The sequence below is a fragment of the Polyodon spathula genome, chromosome 12, assembly GCF_017654505.1.
Source record: "Polyodon spathula isolate WHYD16114869_AA chromosome 12, ASM1765450v1, whole genome shotgun sequence".
NCBI classification, from domain to species: domain Eukaryota; kingdom Metazoa; phylum Chordata; class Actinopteri; order Acipenseriformes; family Polyodontidae; genus Polyodon; species Polyodon spathula.
Genome location: NC_054545.1, coordinates 43,826,306 through 43,843,301, shown reverse-complemented (window position 1 = coordinate 43,843,301; position 16,996 = coordinate 43,826,306). Strand labels below are relative to the sequence as shown.

At 39.5% G+C, this 16,996-nt stretch overlaps 1 protein-coding gene across 2 annotated transcripts in view; it reads right to left on the bottom strand.

The window, feature by feature from the left end:
- skap1 (src kinase associated phosphoprotein 1) overlaps positions 1–16,667 on the bottom strand; it is a 152,661-nt gene extending 135,994 nt beyond the window's left edge. For both annotated transcript variants that reach the window (XM_041266383.1, XM_041266384.1), the window contains exons 1-3: positions 16,509–16,667; positions 13,532–13,637; positions 8,165–8,190 (exon numbers count right to left, since the gene is read on the bottom strand). In XM_041266383.1, the coding sequence (XP_041122317.1) occupies positions 8,165–8,190; positions 13,532–13,637; positions 16,509–16,548 (172 nt within the window). In that variant the 5' untranslated portion in view covers positions 16,549–16,667. The remainder of the gene's footprint in view (positions 1–8,164; positions 8,191–13,531; positions 13,638–16,508) is intronic.
- Between the last annotated feature and the right edge of the window lie 329 nt (positions 16,668–16,996).

The window sequence follows — 16,996 nt, the reverse complement described above, 5'->3', positions numbered from 1 at the left end:
ATCCAACCAAGCTATTTCAGTTTTTATTTTTAATTAATCTTCTACAAATTTCTAGAATATCTTTTTCACTTGGAAGTTGTGGGGTAAGATGTGTAGATAAATGAAAAAATATATATATTTTCATGCATTTCAATGCCAGGCTATAAGGCAACAAATGGTGAAAAATTTGAAAGGGGGTGTAGACTTTCTATAGGAACTGTAGATCAATGTTTCCCAACCCTGCTCCTGGCGGCACATTGTGTCTGCTGGTTTTCGTTCCAACGCAGCGCTCAATTGCTTAATTAAACCCTTCATTGAACTAATTAAGTGATTAACTGGCATTTTCCCGTGATTTTCAAGCTCTTCGTTTTTGGTACGGTTCAATTAAGCAATTGAGCGCTGCGTTGGAAAGAAAACCAGCAGACACAGCATGCCACCAGGAACAGGGCTGGGAAACACTGAGAGAGAGTGAGAGAGAGAGACAGAGAGAGACAGACAGACAGACAGAATGGTAGATAGATAGACAGACAGATAGATAGATAGATAGATAGATAGATAGATAATGTGGACTGTGATGCTACCTCTGTTCTGCTTGCCCCACATGTGCTTTGTTTAAAAAATGCACAATGGTTAAAGGTCTGGCTTTATCTCCCTTCTCATCTTCTAAGTATAGTTTCACTAATGTACACACAGATGGGAGGCAGCAATCAGGCCAGATTCTGTTCGGTACACTGGGGATTTTCACGGACGTGTCAACAAACATCCACCCCCATCGACAACAAGAACATTGCAGAAATAAAGCTGAGAGATGTTTTAGCTAATCGCAAATACAGCACTGTCTATACCCTTATAAATGTTTCCCCACAGTAAAAGCTCACCAAAGTGTAATAAAGCACAGTGAGAGCACGGTAAAGCATAGTCAAGCACTGTAAAGCATAGGCAAGGTATGACAGTGCATGTTTAAAAACCAGGCTAAACTATGTTAAAGAGTATAACCATTGAAAAAGCATGGTAAAACTGCACAAATACCACAGTAAACCTAGCTGGGTATCATGCATGGAAAAAGCATGCTATCATACACATAATTTACCATGGTACTTTTAATTTATAAAATGTGCAGGCAGGTGCAATGCTTCTGTTGCTTCTAGAACAACATGTTGGCTGATCCAGCCTGTGTTAGTTCTACTGGAGGCAACTGGAACTGAAGAACAGCTCCTGAACTCATAACAAAGCACTGTAACCCTGTCATGCATGGCAAAACCATATGAGGACGGACAAAAAACCTCTCTTCTAGCCTTTATATATATATATATATATATATATATATATATATATATATATATATATATATATATATATATACACACACACACACACACACACACACACACACACACACACACACACACGGGGACACATGGAAGATGTAAATGCAGGACAGCATCACAGTGCACCACCCCAAATAAAGGGGTGAAAAATAAATCGTTAAAAAAAATGTACGTTTTACATTTTGTTTGTATACAAACACAGGTTTTGGGGAACGCATTTATTTTGTTGTTGTTGTTGTTGTTATTTTCAATATTTCATGCATTAAAGGGTGAATAAAGTCCTTAAAAAAGAAAAGGAGTATTAACATTTTGAACTACTTGGTATAATTGCAAACGCTCTAAAACGGTATGGGGACATATTAAAAAAAAAAAAAAAACCTGTGAAGTTCTTACTAACACCCAAAGGTGATTTCTCAGTTAAATGTTATGTTTCTTTCACTAGATTAGTAATTGAAAACAATGCAAATATAGAGGGTGTGGATACTATATACATTTCCTATGTAAATGGTCACAAAGATTTATACAGCGATACTGATAACCTCAAAACATTTCCCAGAATTGCACTCATCCTGCATTTCAATCATATTAACAAGTAATAATGCAGCAGTCAGTTGAGGCTGTGGAGCGGAGTCAATGCAAATCTGGCAAACCTACGCGGCTTTGAAGAACCCAAACACACACCGAAGAGCTCAGCATTCAAAGACAGGGGCGAATTTAACGGATACAAAAAAACCCCACGATACAATATAGAAAAATTACAAAAACCTTTTTTTTTTTTTTTTTTTTTTTTTAAATTACAAAATAGAAAAAAAACATTACAACGCTATTCAATTTTTTTTTTTGTTTGACAGCATTCAAACTAATCAGGAATAAGCGTCGTGTTATTTCTACTTCTGCAGCTCGCCTAGCTTGTTAATAAGATACTGGATTTCCCAGAAAGAGGCAGCAGCAAGTTGCAGATGGTTATTACTGTGCTTCCTAGTTACATGTTTTTGTCAGTTTTTGTTTACACCTTTGCACCTAATAAAACTTGCACAGCTGACTTACAGTTTTAATCTCAGTAGCAACTAAATCAGAAGGGAGGACCCCTCCACACGCAACACACAACTTAATATATATATATATATATATATATATATATATATATATATATATAATATAATATACTCTATATATAAATACTTTGGTGAGACGTGATGCACAAATCTGAAAGCATTTCAGCAGCTTCGTCAAAGGGGAATTTCCTAATTGTTTTTTCTTCTTTTTTTTTGACCACACTCCAGAGTTTGCAACTTGTCATAAACACGCTTGTTAACTATAGGCTTTCAAAGCCTTTTCAGAAGTCTGTCTGTCAATCAGAAATCCTGTTTCTGTTTGTGTGTGTGTGTGTGTGTGTGTGTGTGTGTGTGTGTGTGTGTGTGTGTGTGTGAGTGTTTGCAACTGCTAGCCTCCCAAGTGGCCTGTTTTATTTTTATTTATTGTTATTTATTTATTACTTATTCTTCTTGATGTATTTTGGTTCTAAAGATGCACTCTCTTAGGGGGTGAGGGAGGGAGCAGTTCAGTCTGCCTCTAAACTACCGTGGACTAGACTGAAGGGAGCACCCTTTCTCTTTGGGGTTGAGGAGGGAGGAAGGGAGGGAGGGAGCAGTTCAGTCTCCATGCCTCAAGTCTGCCCTGGACTGGAGGGAGCCCCCTTTTTCTTCGGGGGTGAGGGAGAGAGAAGGTCAGTCTCTATGCTCACCCAAATCTTGCCCACCCTATTCGAAGCCTGCCTGCAAAGATGTTTAGTGCAATTGGGTTATATTTACTTTGTGAAACCAATAACAACAAGGACTAAATGCATGACACGAGATTCAAACCCAGGCTTTCTGATCAAACCCCTCCCTGCTTCACCCCCAGTAACCCAATAGCATGATGCAGAATCAGATTTACAATCGACCGAATAAATCCTTGCATAGGAATGAATAATCCAAATCAGAAGGTGCAAGTCGGGGCCAGTATGTAAAAAGAGCTCTTAGGATGGAAAATGAGGCAATTAAAGAAATGTCAACTGGCTGGCTCTGAAGAATAACTCTCCTGCTAAACTGGGACAGATTTCCCCAGGATTTTATTACTTTACATACTCGGTACTGCCGAGAGAGAAGTTTATGTTCGTCGTGGAAGTGCCTGACTGCCTGTAACATAATAGGTTACATCTACAGCTGTATTCCAGTCTTAGATCAGTTCTTATTTATTGGCGTTTCCCGTGATTTATCCAGTGCTTAAAATAAATGACTTTTTAAAAGGGGAGGGCTCTCGGATAACTCTTGTGGCGCGGATTATGTGCTCTCTCACTTTTATACTCTATGCATATATAACATTGCAGGGATGGAAATAAGACTCTCATTGCTTAGCAGTTTGAGCCATTCCTGGTTTTACTCTGAGTTTAATGAGACACACTTACTATGTTACCGATACACTGTGACTAATCAATCTTATTTCCATCCCTGCATTAAATCTATACATTATAATGTATGCATTCATAAAGCTAAACCATTTCTGTTTGAAGTGATATTCAATGGTTTCATGTAAGAAATATTGAAAATAGCTGAAAAATAAAAAGTAGTTTTGGACGCACAATAAAGACATTTTTAATTGACTTTTTAAAATTGCTTTATATGGGGATAAAATGGCAGCCGGCTCATATGAGGTCATCATGCTTTTGGGTCTTCCATATGTCCCCACATATTCCCATATGAGGTTGTCATGCATGAAAGAGCACCTGTTATATATATATATATATATATATATATATATATATATATATATATATATATATCTCTATCTTTAAATACCCTGGTGAAACAAGAATTCCGAAAGTGTTGACACTCTGTCTATCTCACCAGCGCTGTACTGTGTGTGAACCTTTTAGTGTACTCGGGGGGGTGGTGGAGGGGAGAGCTAGCTCGGCTTCTTGTCATTCCACTGGCCAGCCATTAGGAGGCACTGCAGTGCACGCTGTCAGGAACAGCAGCTTCTATTCTGATTTTAGAACTGTACAAAGTAGCATCGAGCAGTCACTCTCACCGCTCGCTAGCGGTAAGGCAGCAGCAGCCACTGAGATGGACGTTTGCAAATGAGCCAAATCTGGCTTTGTGCATTTTTAAATTGGCCATGTTTTGCAATAAGTGACAGTTCATATAAATGAGGGTTAAATAAACACGGTTGCTCTGAATGGGCATGGTAATATAACACGTACTGGAAATCCAAATGTATCTATTCATATAAGGTTCTGGTCTTAGCAGTTAAGACCTTGGGGGGAAACTGCACAGTTAACTTTTTTTTTTTTAAATCTTAATGTTGTGCTTGTCTTTTCGCTGAGTTTTATTGTATTTAGTGACGATTGATTACCCTCAACCCTTTAAGGTACTGAACGCTTGTTATTCAAATAATTTCTTCTTAAAATACATTTGAGGGCAACTGAAGTGTCACGAGGGGGAAACTGATAATTTGGATGAGAAGCTCCAAGCTGTCAGTGCATGTTAAACCATGTTTCATGCACCGCATGGCAAAAATAAGAAAGTTAGTCATTTTTATTTGTAACATAAAAGGGTTAAGGGATGTAATGCAAACTGAAAGGCTGGCTGCAATTAAGACCACTACAATAGCACCTGCTGCATTATCATCTAACATCTTTCTTTCTTTCTTTCTTTCTTTCTTTCTTTCTTTGTGTATTTGAATGAACAAGATTTAGCATTAAGGCAATTACATCTGATGTTTTCTTTTTTATATACATATTATTTATAAGGCAAAAATTATTAAAAAGAAGAAAAACTAAAAACATAAGGCGAGGGGCTAAAGAAAATAACAACGCTGGCTTGTCATCTGATAAAGAGAGAGAGGGAGGGAGGGAGCGAGGTAAGGAGATAGAGAGGTAAAGAGAGAGGAGAGGGACTGAGGTAAAGAGAGAGACAGAAGGAGAGAGGGGGAGAGGAGAGAGAGAGTTACTGTACTGAAATGGGCCTCGTTTGAAGGCGCTTTTGTTTCGTTTTAATTGCATTTCTTGATGCCCCGGGCCCCGCGGCACGTTTGATGAAGTTGTTTAATGATCCCAGATGCCGGGGTGTGGGGATGAGGAGCACGTCGACAATGGGATGAAAGCGATCCGCGCTGACAAGGGGACCGGAGACTCCCATTAAAATATGACAACACCAATCCTCCTGGGGGAATCTCCAGCGCACAGTATTCCTGACATTTCCCAGCAGCAGCACAGGCATATCATTTCTGTTGCACAGTCTGTGTTTGAAGCAGGCCTCTCATTCCTCATGTCCGCTACGCTTGCTGAGTACAAACAAACTGCTGTTGCGCTCCACTCGGGTGGTCTACTGTGAAACACAAGCGTGAAGGAACTTTGCTAAGTGAGTAAAGGGGTGCAGAGGGCAGACACCCCAGTAAATGTGGGAAGTTTTCTATTCAGTTCTTCTAGGTTAGCTTTTCCTGATATCCTGATAAAGCCGCCGTCACTGATAATACCAGACGATCAATACTCTGCTGTTTTTTACTTTTCAGGTATCCTGCAAGTTCTTTTTGTTAGGTTCCCCAGAACTGCAGAACAATTGTCTGAATGTTCTAAGAACAGAACTTTGGTGGGGTTAAAATGGAATGAGGTCACTAATGAATGTTGGCGGGGTTGTATCATTTCACAGCCAGTGAAGGGGTGGGAGAAGGTGAAAAATTTGTACCAATGCTACTGGATCCTAGACCTATGTATAGGTTGGCTCATTTTCTTTGTACCACATAGGCTAACACCAGTTGAGTGTGTGCATACACTGTATGTGGTTGACTCATTAAAATCGCTGCTGCAGTTACAACATTTAGCCACAGTGAGCAGTGTGTGCTATGCAAAAAAATGTCAGAAAGAAACTTCAAATACAATTTTTTTAAATCCATATATTTTGAAGCATAGGCATTGTCGGAGAGGAATATAACAATTGTAGCAGTATAAAAACAACAGGTGGGCAAGCACTTAGCGATTTTACAATTAAAGAGTAATAGATTCAGGAGCCAATCTAAGCAGCGTAGTTCTTTGAAAAATCTGCAACAGCTTGTAAACAGGGACCCTGTGATTGTCAGCTCAGGAAAGGAGGGGTGATTCTGGGAATCGAGTCATAATTCATTTGAACCAGCATCTCTGTTATCTATATTTAAAGAACATTCTCCCTTTCTCTCTCTCTCTCTCTCTCTCTCTCTCTCTCTCTCTCTCTCTCTCTCTCTCTTCTCTGAAAGAATCTCTCAAGTGACAGATCATCCACGGTTCAGACCTAAGACGCCTGCAAAGCTCCCAGCTGAATCTCAATTTGCAGGTATCACAGGAACCAGCGAGGCTTTGTCAGGGACACAGCAGGGGAAACAGAGCCTTGCACTGCGGGAGAGCAGCTGTTGGACAGTGATACCTCCCTGCAGATGTTTTGGTTTTTGGTTTTTGTAAAAATGGCAGTTTGAAGTAATACTAATAACCTGCATCTTTTTTGGTGTGTGCGTGTGTTTGTGGTTAAAAAAAATAGCCCCATCTATCTTCTTCATCGGGAGATGAGGTTGCATTTTCTTAAGGAAACATACAGCACAGATCTAGACTTGTACTTTGACCTGAATTCATTATAAGCTGTCAGTGTGGAATTTTGTACGCTTTTCTTATGGACCCCAGTGAGAGCACAGAGAGAGATACAAACAAACCGGAAACCACTGATCTTCAATGTAAAAGCACAGGGACCAAACAATGGAAGAAATGTACAGGAGACAACAAACGAAGAGAGAGAGAGAGAGAGAGAGAGAGAGAGAGAGAGAGAGGAGAGAGAGAGAGAGAGAGAGAGAGAGAGAGAGAGAGAGATGTGGATTGGAGGGTGCAGCTTGAAGCCACAGCACAGTATGGGAAAAATCTGTTTTGTACATCCGATGCAATGAGTCTTTTAAGATTGTAATTGAAACATAAAACAAAATTAATTTAAATAAATTAAGATCTTGTTTTTCAGAAAAATGGCAAGTGCTCACTACAGTGTTGAAGACAATGCCATGTTAATGTAACTAAAGAGTGTTCGAGATTTAGTTTTTTCAACAGCATAGATCAGGGGTGCCCAAACCTGTTCCTGCAGAGCCACAATCCGGCAGGTTTTGTGGGTATATTTAAATCATCAATGGCTAAAGACCTTGATGACCAATTAAGAAAATAATCAGTTCAACTCGGGTGGAACAAAAACCAGAACACGAAATGGAACTCTTACAGAGGCTCAAGTGAGCCAGCTCTGTGCTCGTGTGGCACATGCCCGTATTGGGTCACTGTTGCAGAAGAGATTTTGTTTGACTTTTCTGTTTTGCATCAAGGATTTCAATTTGTGGAAGGCAGCTCTGCTTGCATACCAGAGCTTGCTAATGAGATGGTACAGCGGGCCAGCCCACTGCTGACCCACACTTGAATCTGACACAGCCTGGAGTGTGTGTGTGTGTGTGTGTGTGTGTGTGTGTGTGTGTGTGTGTGTGTGTGTGTGTGTGTGTGTGTGTGTGAGTGAGCTCCGGAGATCCATTTCCACACCAGGTCTTTATTAGTTCATTGAACCTGCTCAGGGTCAACTAACAGGTTTAGTTTCGGATCAGATAGGAACAAAAGCCCAGACTGCAATGGGTCTCAATGGCTAGAGTCTTGCACCGCCATTCTATGTGTATTAAATAACAACAAAATAATAGGAAAATAAAACATTTTGTTTATAAACCATGAACCATTTACTTATCACATTTCAATAGGTTATTCATTCATTATTTCAAATTTTACTGCACAAGGAGTCCTTAAAATATTTTAAAACATGAAATATTAAGCGTCTTACCTTTGTACTGAAATTCATTAGGATGCCTATAAAAAGAAAAAAAGGTTACATTACATACATATATATATATATATATATATATATATATATATATATATATATATATATATATATATATATATATATATATATATATATATATATATATATATATATATATATATATATATATATATATATATATATATATATATATATATATATATATATATATATATATATATATATATATAGTGCTATATATGAGTTCAGAAGAGAGGTTTTTTGTCCGTCCTCATATGGTTTTGCCATGCATGACAGGGTTACAGTGCTTTGTTATGAGTTCAGGAGCTGTTCTTCAGTTCCAGTTGCCTCCAGTAGAACTAACACAGGCTGGATCAGCCAACATGTTGTTCTAGAAGCAACAGAAGCATTGCACCTGCCTGCATGTTTTATAAATTAAAAATACCATGGTAAATTATTTGCAGGTAGCATGCTTATTCCTTGCGCGATACCCAGCTAGGGTATCCTTATACAGTATCTTTACAGTACTTTAAATTGTATGTTTAAGGTTTCAAAATACCCTAATTGGCAAGAGAATACATTACCTTGGGTAAGGTAGTCCCAAGATTAGTGCTAATAGGAATTATGAGACCAGAAAACAGACAATAATCTGGAACTCAAAAAACAGGATTATTTTAGTGAATTTAATTTTGCATCCAGGGATACCACAGTATTTTGCATTTACCACACCTCTCTGTGCTTTATTACACTGTGCTGTGCGTTTACTGTGGGAAACATTTATAATGGTTAGTTTACCATGATTTGTTTTTTTAATATGCTTTATCACACCTATCTGTGCTTTACAATGCTTCTCTATGCTTTACCAGACCTCTCTGTGCTTTACAATGCTTCCCTATGCTTTACCATACCTCTCTGTGCTTTACAATGCTTCCCTATGCTTTACCAGACCTCTCTGTGCTTTACAATGCTTGCCTATGCTTTACCATACCTCTCTGTGCTTTACAATGCTTGCCTATGCTTTACCGTTCTTTCACTGTACCTTAATACACTGTGCTTTTACTGTGGGACACTCTGATAAAGCTGAGGAACAATGCTCTCTGCTAGACTGCACACCTTCAGTTTGAGCGCTCCATCTTGTGATATAGAGTGTGTTTATTTTAGGGTTAGTTTTACGACTGAAGCAGTTGCTTAGGGCTGACTGGCTGAGCACCTCCGGTTACTGCAGCAGACGCTGCAGGAATGGAATTCAGTGGCAGTGTCGTATAAATTAGGTTTTATTGCTATAATTATAATTGCATGAAGGGGACTCCATGGTTTAATAGAGTCAGGTTTAAAGGGAATAAATTACTTTTTGAAAAACAAAGCAGAACGCTGTGTGTGTTTTTCATTATTATTTTTTTTGTCAAATCACCAAAAATATTATTATTATTATTATTATTATTAATAGTAATAATAATTAGATTTTGTAACACCTTGTAAAAACAAACTAAATATAGATTTTGGAAAGCGGAATAGAAAAGAAAAGTACAAAACAAAGTTGACAGTGGTGAGGGTGGTGAGAGGAGAAAGAGAGAGCCAGTGAGTCGTCCTTCCTAATTTCCATTTTAAATAGTGTCTTTTCAGTAGAGCCCTATTGTTTGATCACATGCAAAACACACGGTATCAGCAGCAATGCAAACCAAATGCAAACCAGGATGAAACAGGAGTCTCACGCCATCACGATTTTGTTTGGAGTTTTACAGCCTTTTGTAGGCAGGGAATGAAAAACCTTTGCCACGGAAGACCATTTGCCATTAGCAAACCGATCCATTTTGAAATCTCCACGAACCTTCTGTACTGCAAAGCTGACAGCCTGTTGAAAAGGTTTTTCACTCTGTCCTGGAAAATGAAACGCCTAATAATATTTGCAAGTTAGGCTTGCCAGTACCTAAACTCAAGTTAGTTCAATGTTGCGCATGTCTTTGGTTTGCTCATGTGAAGCACGGTTTCGAGGCTGGGCCTGTAATTCCCTGGTAAATCCAGAAACTTGCAACAATAAACTGATTATTGATCGCCATGACTTTAATTGCGCAGGCCTTAACGAATCGACTCATCTCCCTGGGTCCCTAGTAAGGCACTCTTTCCTTGTGTCCGGCTAAACTAAAGTCCTTCCATTCGGATCTGTTTTGTGATGAGAAACGACTCATTACAGTTGAATTTAACAATTTTTTTTTTTTTTTTTTTTTTTTGTTTTGCTTCTCGCTTAATGAATACTAAAGTGTTCTCAATGCATTCAGTATTACAGATTAAGAAAGTGGCTGTGATTGCAGCTCTTCTTAAATATTACTGTTGTACAACTCTCTCCCTCATTCTCTCTCTCTCTCTCACACACACACACACTTTCCCACCAGGCTGAAAGCTGACTGCAGAGTAATTAAGGCTGCAGCCCAAAAACTAAATGGCCTTCTGCCTGTCAGGCAGACAACTCCTGGCAAGAACTCAAGCGTTTTGAATTTGAGTTTGATTCAAAATGAAAATAAAAACAGCAGCTTGTCAATGACAGTCTGTTCTGAAATGCTCCAATGAAGCTTTTCAGATTCGGAAGTATTTTCAGTCGTGTCACCGTGGAAGAAAGTTATGCAGCAGACGCTGAGTTTTTCAATCCGTCACTAGCATGAGTCTCTCTGCCACAGACACCAAAATTACATTACATTATTTACAAACTGCTTGGTCCGTTTTCCATAAACCGATGGCAAGAAAAAGATAGCAGTCGGTGGAAATAAGACACTCATTGCTAGCAGTTTGATCCAACCCTGCTGGTTTTACTATGTACCTGTACACTGTAGCTAATCAGCACATATTAAAACCTGGAATGGAATACTGCTATGCAATAGGAGTCTTAATTCCATCCCTGCATGTCAGTGGCAGGAGAAAGAGTGAGAGTACACCATCAATGTTTTCCCCCACTGTAACTAAAATTAATAAGCTGTATTAAAACTAGCAACTTGGTACAAGTTCAAAATATTAGAGCCTTGTACTCCATGTAAGATTTTTTTTTATGCTCATGTATTAGGTACATCCACTCGGGGCACAGCGTTGCAGGGGGGACAGGTTAGCCGTTACACTCTGGTGTACCAGTTGTGCTGCTCTGCTGAGGCCACAGAGGATTAAATTTAAACATCTGGGTTGTTTTAGGATAATAGTATTATGCTTACATGAAGGGAGAACCTCTTTATTCATTTTTAACAGCCTTGGTTTTCGTACATTATCGCTACACCACAATGCTACTGAATATGATTCAGCACAAGCGAACGCTATTAATATAAAAACAACATTAACATCAGACAATATCTTTATGTTGTTGGTGCACATTTTTGCCAGGTGCTAACGAAACAGTAAAGTAAATAGCTCCTAGCTGCACTGATGACAATTGCTTGCTTTGGCTTCCTGTGTTTTAGCCACAGAACCCACTGCCAACTTCGAGCAAAGTGCAAAGCTCGAAATGCAACCTTACTGCCGGAAAGCAGTGCTGTTCATGCAAGGATTCTGCACACACACAAACTACAGGCATGCCTTCATTCTGAGAACAACATGATAAGAGGCCGGGGTATGCTATACAGGGAGGATTGCAAAGTTAACCAATGCACTCGGTTGCTGATCTGCATGGTCAATCATAGAGAAGTGTGATAAAACAGTGCTGCTCAGCATGCAAGGATTCTGCACACACACAAACTAACGGTATACTCATTCTGAGAACAACATGATAAGAGTCCGGGGTATGCTGTAGAGGAAGGATTGCAAAGTTTAACAAAGCACTCGGTTGCTGATTTGAATGGTCAATCACAGAGAAGTGTGACAAATTGTGGAGCGGTGCATTAGAGGTATAGTAAAACTAAAAAAACATCAGGCAAATTTACCATGCCGCAAACATTTGTAACTTTTACTGCCTGTTATGACAGTAAAACCCAGGACCGACTAACCTTTTCACCTTCTTTTTTTATTATTATTTTCAGAGATAGAAAAAAGACTCCCATTACACAGCGGTTTGAGACATTTCTGGTTTTCCCACAAGTTTATTAAGACAATCCTGAGCTTGACAGCTAACGAATGAAGTCTAGAAAATCATAAATGGTCTCGATAAAGTTAACCCAAGACAAGGCTTCAAATTCACCACAGCGAGAAGAACAAGAGGGCTTGGATGGACGCTGAATAGTTTAGAATAAAAGGTTTTACACAGAGAGTTACAAATGCATGGAATAGCCTGCCAGGTGAAGAAGTGGGGAACATAAAAGACTAGATGCTGTGCTTTTACATTAGCTCTCACCAGGTAGGGGAGAAATGGTGCGCTAACAAGGGACAAGCCTTGATGGGCTGAATGGCCTTTTCTCTTTCCCACACTTTTCTTATGTTCTTATGAATAAACTGCAAGCCCCTAGGTTCTTATGTTAATGGTGCATCGTGGAATACTTTCCAGTGGCTGTAAAAACCTTGGAGTTGGTGCAGGGCTGGCGAGAGGTTCAAGTGCTGTCACTACCAGGTTCGGACAGCCTCATTAGGTAAGGTCCCTATCCGCCTCGTTCCTCCGCCCACATGCAGCCTGCTTCCTGGAGTGGAGGAAGAAGCACTGCTAATCTCATCAGTGTAGGTAGGGACAGCGTGCCCTGCCAACGCTCGTCCCACAGCGGCTTCCTCTCAGCTAGCCTGCTTCACTCAGCACCACTATAAGTTTGTCAAAGCCATCTACCCCGATGTGTATTCAGCAGAAAAAGCAACAGGGCCAAAGCCTGTCTGAAAGGAAGATAACATCGGAACTGGCAAGGAATTGCTCAGCACATTAATTTGACATGTATGTATTGCATTGCATTGCCTCTCGTTTTCAAACTGTTGACACAGTTTCTGAAGTGCGTGTTGCATGCACAGTGCTACAGTGTACCGTGTCTTGAGATACTTTACACGAGGTGCGTGAGGGGCCCTATATAAATGTCTATCGTATTGCACTCTGCTGCATGGCACTCTCTCTAGTGCAGAGATGCATGACTATGGCTTTTGACATCCATTCTGGTCCAGGCCTTTATTCACGGATGGAAATAAGACTCATATTGCAAAGCAGTTTCAGCCATTCCAGGTTTTACTATGAGCTTGATTAGTCCCAGTGTATAGGTAACAAGCTCAGGTGCGTCTTATTAAATTCATTGTGAAACCCGGAATGGATCAGGCTGCTATGCAATGGGGGTCTTATTTCCATACCTGTTATTCCTGGTTCTAAATCGGTTAACTGGACTCATTTAGGAACTGGTTGTAACAAAATGGCAGACTGGGAGGGATCTGGAGGGCCAGCGTTGTGCCCCATTGCTGTGGCCTGTAGGGCGGCAGTGTTGGGCTCACCTGGTGCGCAGCACCTGGAAGTTGCTCAGAAGGATCTCTCTCGTTTCCCGAGCGTGTTTCCCCAGACTCTCCTCCTGCAGGATCTCTGAGACAAAAAGCTCGCAGTCTGCAAAGAACCAAAAAAACCCATTTGATTCTTTCAAGTCTAAATTGAAAACTTTTTTTTAATGTGCTTTTATATCATTGGTTGTAGTATACTGTACATATATGAGCGCTCTTTTTTATTGCTTTTTTTTACTTTCTATAGCGCTCTGGGATGCCACGGCGCTACATACAAATTAATTTGCATTGTACTGTTTCAGAAGTACATCCAGTTAAGTGCGTTATTAAATGATTAGGAGTTTGATGTTAAACATATTTTTCCGACCTTATAATTGCAACCCCAACGTCTGTAAGTCTGTAAGTAAACCTATAAACTTATTCACTTATTCATTAAAAAGTGCCATCTGTTTATTGCGAGCAGATTTACCTGCAACTTCTTTAATCTCCTGGAGACTGGTCTTTCCAATAACACACCAAAACAAAACATGTTCTGAAAAGGGGAGGGGACTGTACTAAATAAAGCAACGCATTTTATCAAAATAGTAAGTGCAGCAACGCTACTTCTCTTGTGACGTTGATACTGTCTGATGTGCCCGTGGTTTCTGTTTTCTTTGCATCATGAAACAGGTTCTATTATCGTCTTATTAAAGACCAACGTTCTTCACCCCGAAGGTTAGATTGAGTTACACAGAACGCAATTCTGTATTACTACTTTAGGCCTGGACGACAGTTTCACCCATTCCAGGTTTTACTACAAGCTTAATTTGCCTCAGTTTATAGGTAACAAGCTCAGGTGTGTCTAATTAAACTCATAATAAAACCAGAAATGGATCAAACCACTATGCAGTGGGAGTGTTATGTCCATTCCTGTGATGATAACCAGACTCCCAATGCACAGCAGTTTGATCCATTCCTGGTTGTACTACAAGTTTAATAAGACCCTGAGCTTGTTAACTGTACACTAGGGCTAATCAAGCTCTTAGTAAAACCTGGAATGTGTGAAACTGATATGCAATAGGAGTCTTTTTCCATCCCTGTAGTTTTTGTTTATTTCAATGCAACACAGCAGCGGAGGGGAACAACCTAATTCTCAGGCCGTATAAAACCGCGTGAGTGAGACAGGGTATAGCCGCCGCTTCCATGAGCAAATGCACGTTTTGACACACTTGACATACCGACAAGTGACATGTAATTAATCTCCATTCAAATCCAGCTGCAAGTGTCAAGGATAAAGAAAGTAAAAAGGGAAAGAAAAAAAAATAGAAATCAGCTCTCACGACAAGATCTGAGGGCTGGGCGCGTTTTAATTTGAGACAGTCAGCTAAAACAGAAATCATGCAAGCTAAAGGGTCTGGCAGGCAGGGAAACGGGCTGTTTAAGGGACTGTCAGATGAACGTGCGTAAAACAGAGTGTCATGGATCCGACAGAGAGAGGGAAGAATAAAGATGCAAGCAGCATTCCTGACGCCTATGAAGCAACTCTAATGAACCTACAGCCCACTCAATAGGCTGGCCCTGTCCTCCTCCTCCTCCTACCTGTGATACTGTACTGTACTCTACTGTACTGAACTGCACTGCATGTCACAGTACTGGTTCTCAGCCCTTATTTATCAGAAGTATCTTGTTGACATTTCTTCATAAATTTAATCAGATGCTTGTAGTGTCCCAGACATATTTAAAGCGATAGTAGCTTACACGTTTTTTTCCTTCGATGGTTTCTTTCCTGTCATTAACCAACCAGAGGTTTTCCCCTGTTGACTGACATGCTTTCAGTCAGTAACATGACCAAGAAGACAGTAGGAAGTGCAACAAGGAGCAAGGCATGGAAACTGAGAATTTTCTTTAGCCCGATATCATCTTTTAAAATGAAAATAAAAATCAAGTTTGATAAAACAAGTTTCTTTAAAAAAAATTTAAAATAAAAAATTGTACATTTGAGAGCTTAGGGGGAAAAGTTCCTGATACCTGATGACAGACAGACAGACAACCAGTGAACTTAATGCCGCCACAATGACCTTCCTTTATCATTCAGTTATCAGAACAGGGCCCCCCCGATATGCAAACGCACTCCAGTTTTACAGCACCCCACAAATGATAATTTGGTTCCTTATCAGTTTCAGTGTTTGTGCAGCTTTAATACAATTGAAACATTATTGTCTATTACATATTGGCAAATATTACAGCAATATACTTTAACCATTTCATGCATGGCGACCTCATATAGGGATGGATAAAAAAAACATATGGAAGATGCAAATGCATGATCGCCTCATATGAGGATGCCATTTTCCCCATATAACGTCTTGGAAGAAACATTTCAATTAAAAATGCAATTATTTTATGTCCAAAACTACTTTTCCTTTAGCAATTCTTTACAAATATGTAATACAGGAAATGGTTCAAATACCCAGTACCCACTGAACGATGCACAAGCTACAGAGCAGACTGTACATGTTTGAGTCTCTTTTAAAGTAGGTGGATGCAAATTCTTGTGACTGGATGCTATTTACAACTGTACTTTCATACCCCCATTTTACACTCAGTCATGAATTAAAATACATTAAAATTGCTCGACATATTATTACTGCATGGTTTTATCAAGCTACTGTTTTATTATTACATTGCGGCGCACTTAACTTAAAACGATAACTCTTCGTGTGACGTGACAGTGGCTATATCTATTTACATTGTAGGGCTTGTGCATTCCTTATTATTATCATTATTTATTTATTTGGCAGACGCCTTTATCCAAGGTAACGTACAGGTGACGGGGCAGTAAAGGGTTACAATGCAAGCTTAATATTTAAATACAGTGTAGTTTACAGTAAGTGCATATCAGCTAACTAATACAAATGACTTATTTGCTGTCCTACACGTAAAAAACTACATAGACAAATAAATAAATATTATCCAAACTAGAAAGTTGAATATTTACCTTCAAACAGTCTCCTGAAATCTTCAGAAAGCGCTTGCATGTTTTATTTTTTTTTTATCGCCAGTATTATTATTACTTATTAAGTCCAAGGTTGGGTTTTGAACAGTCAATAAAGTAAGCCAATCAATAAACACGTTATTTAAAAAAAAAAAAAAAAAAAAAAAAAAAACAAGTCCTAAGGTAAGTCCGCGAGGGCGGGTTGAGTGCGTTGTGATCATTTAGCTATACTAATACGCTAGAGGACGCTCGTGGCGGCAGTACTGAGATATACATCTCGCAGCTCTACGATACGAGTATAAAGTCCGCATCTCGACGCGAGAGAGAGCGAGAGCTAGGAGATAGCGGTTATAATCTCTATACGAATATCACTCTCATATCTAGAAAGCTGGACGATACTCTAGTCAGATCAGTCTCTTCCCCACCCACTTCTAGCAGTTTACTAGCTATCTATTAAAATAAGATATAGTAAAGTCGCAACTCTACTCTAG